The 7,327-nt window shown below is 36.2% G+C and overlaps 1 protein-coding gene across 1 annotated transcript; it reads left to right on the top strand.

The window, feature by feature from the left end:
• Nucleotides 1-359: 359 nt before the first annotated feature.
• LOC123310357 (putative exonuclease GOR) lies at nt 360-3,717 on the top strand. The gene is made up of 3 exons (XM_044893824.1): nt 360-426; nt 2,523-3,163; nt 3,244-3,717. The coding sequence occupies exons 1-3, from the start codon at nt 360-362 to the stop codon at nt 3,715-3,717; spliced, it is 1,182 nt and encodes a 393-aa protein (XP_044749759.1).
• Nucleotides 3,718-7,327: the final 3,610 nt, after the last annotated feature.

The following is a 7,327-nucleotide window of genomic DNA, read 5'->3' on the forward strand; positions in this document are numbered from 1 at the left end:
CCACCTTCACGGAATCAGATTAGAGAATTTGCGAAATAGCCTTGTGTGGGAAAGAGAAAACCCTCATGCGACTATTGTTTCTCATTTTCAACATGAGTTAAGAGTCAACGTGTTGTTGGCAGTCATGAGAGGAGAACTTTTCGGTCCAGTTATACTTCCCGATCGCCTTAATGCTGAAGAATTTATAATATTAATCCAAAGCAACTTAAAAGACACATTGGATGAAATGCCCCTGTCTAACAGACGAAATATATCTGGTTTCAAATGGATGGCTGCCCAGCACATAATAGTCGTAATATACGAGATCTATTGAATGAATATTTTGGGATGCATTGGATTGGAAGGTAAGGTCCGGTAAGATGGCCACCAAGGAGCCCCGAACTTACGCCTTTGGATTTTTATGTCTGGAATACTTTGAAAGAGAAAGTATATCAAATTCGCGTTCAGACTCGAGAGGAGCTCATCGACAGAATAAAATTGTGTTGTGCAGAAATGCGTCAGAAACTTCGCAGGGTTGTAGATTCAGTAACAAAACGATGTGTCAGATGTATTGAACAAGGAGGTGGACATTTTGAACAATTGTTATAAGTAGTAGAGTTCTGTTTTTTTTTATATTTTGTTATAAAATCTATATTATTAAAATTAAGTTATTAGGCGTGATCATTCTCTAATATTTTGATTAAAGATAAATTGATAATTTTTATGAGAATTATATTAAGATTCAATCATGAAAAGGTTCAAAAAAGAGTAGATTCAGGTTCGGAATTTTTCGACTTTTTCGTTGTCATCTTGTAAGCCATGATATTATGACAGAGGATAAGCAGCTAGCACAAAAGTTGATACGCCAATCGAAAGTAAACTAAATGACGTACTTTTTACTGAAAAGAAAACATGTGCATAATTATAAGTTTTCATCGATAAAACCAATGGAAAACTGGGACTAATTTTGTTCACTTCACACTCATGATATTAATCTCATTACCACGTCCGCAATAGGAGTTTTTTTCTGCACACAGACTCTCTTATCTTGTAGCAAATTTATTGCCCTTTCCGAATATGTGGTCAAATCTGATGAGGATGCAAATAAAACTGAAAAATGATTGAATTTATGAAAAAACCTGAAATATTTCGTCAAATCAATAAATGTTAAATTGAAGAATAACCGTCGACGTTTCGACTATGTGTTATATGACATTTTTCGTTGCAAATCACTCGTATGATCTCCCCTTGAAGTTTGGCCACTTTAAAAGTAGACACCCTGTACAATTGAATCATTTCAATATAATTTGATTTTTCCGTTAAAAATCAGAGTTCCCTCCCAACGAAAAATCGTCGTAGATCTTAATGAGATACCTACATAATCATAAAGAGCAACTCTTCTTGTAATAAATCTCGAAATTTCATCGACCTCCGTTCAAGCGTTTGATATTGAAAAAATTTTTTTTCATATTTTTCAGGATTTCTTGAAGAACAAATTTCAACACGCGTATCTCCCAGAAAAATCATCGTAGAGCTCAATGTGAAACATAATCATAGAGAGCAATTCTTCTAGTAATAAATATCCAAATTTCATCGATCTCAGTGCAACCATTAGGTCTTGGCGAATCTTTAACTGACTCCATGTTTCTCAGGATTTTCGAGGAACAACAGATCGTCACATATGTGACATTTATGCTTCGCACATAAATGACACTTGTGCTTCATCCCACGAATGACACTTGTGATTCAACTGATTTTCCTTTCACTTTGAATGGAAAAATGAAATTGAAAAATGTCCCCGGTCCAATAAAGGATCTTCCTATTCCAGAACGTTTTGCACCTTACGCCTCTAGCCTAAACGACAAAAATAATAGCTGAAATTGAACTTTTTTGGAATCACAGCCTTCTAAAGCACTATAGAAGGCTGTGGACGAATTCATCCGCCATTTTGTTACCAGATTAAAATTTCTAAATGTTGACTCATTCTAGAGAAATTTTGATGGTAAATGTGCAGCTTATTATTCATTTAATAATTTCGAACCTTTGAATTTGACCACGTATTCTTCATTAATTGATAAAATTCAAATGTTTGAGACCATTTTGGTGTCAAAATTCGAAAATTGCAAACATTTGATAACTTTGTTGTTCATAAGAATGAAATCTCGAAAACGCTTTTCTATGATCTGGATGATATTGGTGATTTAATAACGTATGTAGCCCACAAATAAAACAAAAAAGGAGCTCGAGATTCGCCATGTATGTAGTTCGAAGACATAAGTTTATGACTATTGAAAGTTGATGATTCAATTCAATTCAACGTTTTGAAAATTCGGTCTTCCAACAACATTCATCCGGATTGTTGCATCGATTAAATAAAAGTTATTATCAGAATATTCCTGATCAAGCTGCTAGTCAACATCACAATAATGTGCCTAAAACTAGATTTTACTATCTAATCTTCAAAATCCACTAGATCCCTGACCATTATTAACACTGAGATTCAGCGTCATTGGCGTATTCATCAATCAACTTTTATTTTCCAGAAAAACAATCTGATGTTGGCTCATCGAGCTGTCCCCAGCAGCAGAGACCGAATGAGAAAAAATGCAGGAAGCCATTCCCTAACATTTACAAGCCGATTCGCTCGGCAAGGGACGAAACGCCATCTCAAGATTGTAGCGGGAGTATTACGATTAAAAGCGAAAATAGAATAGGTGACGTTTCCAAAGAAAGGAATAACCCCCATAAGGCGGAGGACGCTGTTTCGCCAGTATTTGGATTGACCGAAGAAAGACTTTACAACCTCCTCATCCAGTTTACCGTATCTCCAGAGGATCTCTTTTCTAATGGGTATCCACAGGTGGATAAGGTTAAGAACCAAGTCCGCTTGTTCGAACATTGTTTCGGAATCCTTCAAGGATTCCGAAGAAATTGGCTGATATTGAGGAGGATTTTGATCGGAATTCACCGACAGCAGTTGAGAGGACCTGCGTTAGATGCAACGACCTTCTTCGTCAATGACCATGGTTACTTGACGGAACATCAACAGTGCTTCTACCATTGGGGGAAAATCTCTTACTGTCGCCATACATGCTGTGAAAATACTTCAGGATCAAAAGGTTGCACTTCATCGAAACACCACGTCTGGAATGGGACGGTGGTCAACGAGGCGCTGCAAGGTTTCGTGAGCACAAAACGCAGCAAAAAAGTGGAACGGAAGGTTTTCGCAGTAGAGTGCGAAATGTGTTATATCGTTCGAGGCAGAGTGTTATAGAGTTCGAGGAACTTTGCAGGGTAACCGTTTTGGAATTTGACGGGGCGACAGTGTATGATTATTTTGTGCAACCGGAGGAAGAAGTTGTCGACTATAATACCAGATTTTCTGGAGTAACGGAAAGTGACGTGTACGGGCAAAATTCGAAAACTTTCAAAGAGGTGCAAAGTGATCTATTGACTTTTATTAACGAGGACACCATACTGATCGGACACGCGTTGGACAACGATTTGCGAGTGCTGAAACTGGTCCATTCTAAAATTGTGGACACGTCTCTGATTTTCCCGCACCAACGCGGTTTTCCCTTCAGGAACTCCCTGAAGAATTTGATGTCAGTTCATCTCAACAAACAAATTCAAACATCCAATCATGGAAATAGTCCATATGAGGATGCTCTGAGTTGTTTGGAACTGATAATGGTGAAAATACAACTGTACTACGCTCAGAGACGTCTCACAATTTAAGAAGAGAACAGTTCGCAACATCTTGTCCAACCAGAAATTTTCGTGATCATCGATCAAGAATCTCATCCTGGATTATGTATATAAAACACAACATGTGACATAAAACTAAAATTTGTATGTATATATTTTAATATTTAATATGATCTCAGTATGGATAACCGTCCACTTTTTGTATATAATTGTAACTATCTACTTTTTTATGTTAATCTTAATATGCAATCATCGCTGTGCTGTCAACGTACAAATCATTTTATGAATAATAAAAAAGAAAGCATGCTTTCTAGTCATGATTAAGGACAACCCAATTGTTTTGTATGTGATCAAACAATAAATGTCCGAAACGTCGACAAAATTCAACTGGGCTTAATTCCCCCTTTTACCAGTATACATAGTCCAATATAGCCACGAATTCTCAAATTCAATATTATCAAGAATGGACATGAATCATCCCACTAATATGTTGACTGTTTTTGGTATTTATATATTTGAGTGTCTGGTATTTCTCTTCAAGAATAAGTATATTTTTTCAGTTCACACTAGGAAGACATAATATTCTTTAAGATCACAAAATTTACATTATCCTATACATAGATTGTCTCTATCAGAAAGGCATCCGTCTTATATGTGTATCAAATTGTATAATAATCTACCTAATAGAATCAAACTTTTAAATAATTTTAACAGTTTCAAGAAAAATGTCAGGGAATATTTGGTTGCTATGGAACCATATTCTTTGAATTATTATTTGAGGTGATTTGTAACCTTGTTTTTGACACTGTTCCTTTTATGTGTGAGTTCCTTTGTACATACTATGGAATAAAGGATGTTATCTATCTATCTATCTATCAGATAGGAAACGAAGCGACTAAATACAGTGACTCTATCAAACACAGTGGCGACAATTGGAAATTTAGCGAGCATATGGCGGCTTAGAAGCACAGATTTCAATGCTATGATCTCTAATTCGGAATGCGGATTGGCTTACGTCACGTCACGTGACCAAATCCGCCATACTCTTGCTAAAACGATGAGAAACGAGACCACAATTGTCGCCACTGTCTCTCACTGTAGTGATGTGAGCGCCATCTGTGGTACAAATGTGTTTTTGAGGCCCTAAGTCTGGTTAAACTTTTAATTCGAGGGACATATGAAATTTTGCGAGATGTCATAGTCATATGGTCATTTTGATCCAACAGGTTTTGAATGTTTTGATTCTCATATCCATAGACAACCTCGTATCGCCTTTTGTTTTTCAAGCCCGTTCTAGTTGCTAATTATTGAAATTTTTGTCTAATTTCTTGGCGGAAACCTCAGAATATCGTTCGAAAATTATTGTATGGTGAAGAACTGTGGATCAAATAAAACGAATTTTACTAAGAAAAATAGGAATGTAAGTATTAAAACTGGTAATATGTGACTCGGTTATTCATTGATTTTTATTTTCAGTTCTTCGAAGTGGATAAAATTTTCAGGGCGTGAAGGCCTGCAAACACTACTGACTACACCATGTGCAATGAACATGCATTTTACTGCAAGTCGATTGAGAACTGTTCATCCACGTAAATTGTTGTATGCAGAAGCATCCCTCACATGAAGGGCTAATTTAGGGGAAATTATGACTTTTATACGTCCATTCAAAGATTCTCCATTGCCTTCAATATATTCAGAAATGCAATAGTTTAATGGATTTCGATTTGGGAATCGGGTGACTGTCAAATTGTTGTTTGGAAAATCAAAGTTTTATGAAACTTTCTGTGAGAGTTTTGTTCATTCGTCAATCAATTTGTATATTGTGTCATAAAGAGACCAAACCATGAGTAATCATAAAAAAGCATGAAGAAATTATACTGACGGGCTTGAATACAGGTCTTGTATAGAGTACTCTAACGATTTGTCAAAATCAGCTGACCCTTCATTACCGTGGGGCACACAAAGCTTTTTATTATCAGTGTAAAGAGGCATTTCTTAGAAAGTTATAGTCTAATCACTCTAACCTAACGTAGGGAAAAACATTTTTTCCAAAAACATCCACAAAACACAATACTCGACCAAAACAGCATGTGAATCAATGGAGAGAAAAGCTTGTGTGCCCCACGACAGCGAACGCTCAGCTGATTTTGACAAATCGTTAGAGTTCCCTATACCTGTGTGAGGTTATTTTCAATTGTGGTTCTGAAAATTTTCTGTAAATAATATGAAAGTAACGGAAATGTGTATCCTATGAAGGTAAATTGAATATTGGTTCATATCAATTTTCGATATAAATTGTACAAATTCAACTCGGTTTATTAATTCAAAACGTTTTCACGTACCTATAGCATATAACCATGTCTAGTCAAAGCTTTATTCGTTGTCCATAATTTCAAATTTTTGTAAATTTTCTATAGATTGCAAATACAAATTTATCACATCCAACAGCGTATTTCATCGATACCAATCGATTCCGAACAATGTTAAGATGAAAACTAACATCCTGGTCAGAAAACAAACATCCTAAGCGATAAAACCATCCTTTTGTTTTGTCGCTTAGGATGTTTGTTTTCTGATCTCAATAAGGTCAATATTGAAATTCAATACAAGGAATAGAATTCGAATTTTGCGCCCCTCAATTATAAAACAGAAAACTATCATTAAAAAGTTTTTCTGTATTGATAATACGTTTTCAGCGCCATCTCATTGTCAAATGTGTTTTCACTGGACAAAATGTAGTCGGTTTTTAGTACTAGCGATATGAGGGCGTTTCCTATCTTTCTACTCTATAATCTTTGATTTTGAGTATTAGTGCGTGATTTTGAATCTAAAGAGTTAAGTCAGTTTATAATAAGTAAGTTAGTAAGTATTCTAGAGAAAATCTAGAAAATTATGCCAGCTTTTTCAAATATCGAATATCGCGATGTGTGCTGTCCGGGAGGACCCCACAACAAGTACTCGTCGAATTGGTTCTACATTGAGGATTCATCATTCTACAGTACACAAAGTACTCAAAAAAAATAAGTTACATCCATATCATTTGAAAAAGGTGCAGGATCTGTTACCTGTAGATGCTGAAACCAGACTTACATTTTGTAGGTGGTACCTGAATAAGTCAGGAGAGTGGTGGAGGGCGATAGGATATTATGGACTGATGAGGCCACCTTCACGGAATCAGATTAGAGAATTTGCGAAATAGCCTTGTGTGGGAAAGAGAAAACCCTCATGCGACTATTGTTTCTCATTTTCAACATGAGTTAAGGGTCAACGTGTTGTTGGCAGTCATGAGAGGAGAACTTTTCGGTCCAGTTATACTTCCCGATCGCCTTAATGCTGAAGAATTTATAATATTAATCCAAAGCAACTTAAAAGACACATTGGATGAAATGCCCCTGTCTAACAGACGAAATATATCTGGTTTCAAATGGATGGCTGCCCAGCACATAATAGTCGTAATATACGAGATCTATTGAATGAATATTTTGGGATGCATTGGATTGGAAGGTACGGTCCGGTAAGATGGCCACCAAGGAGCCCCGAACTAACGCCTTTGGATTTTTATGTCTGGAATACTTTGAAAAAGCAAGTATATCAAATTCGCGTTCCGACTCGAGAGGAGCTCATCGACAGAATAAAATTG

The sequence above is a fragment of the Coccinella septempunctata genome, chromosome 3, assembly GCF_907165205.1.
Source record: "Coccinella septempunctata chromosome 3, icCocSept1.1, whole genome shotgun sequence".
Taxonomy (NCBI): domain Eukaryota; kingdom Metazoa; phylum Arthropoda; class Insecta; order Coleoptera; family Coccinellidae; genus Coccinella; species Coccinella septempunctata.

Bases quoted from the DNA above. Each gene is read 5' to 3' on its own strand.
- LOC123310357 (XM_044893824.1), top strand. From the start codon at position 360: ATGGCCACCAAGGAGCCCCGAACTTACGCCTTTGGATTTTTATGTCTG. The intron at 427-2,522 runs GTATATCAAATT...TTTATTTTCCAG, and splicing joins GGAATACTTTGAAAGAGAAA to AAAAACAATCTGATGTTGGC. The intron at 3,164-3,243 runs GTGAGCACAAAA...CGTTCGAGGCAG, and splicing joins ACGAGGCGCTGCAAGGTTTC to AGTGTTATAGAGTTCGAGGA.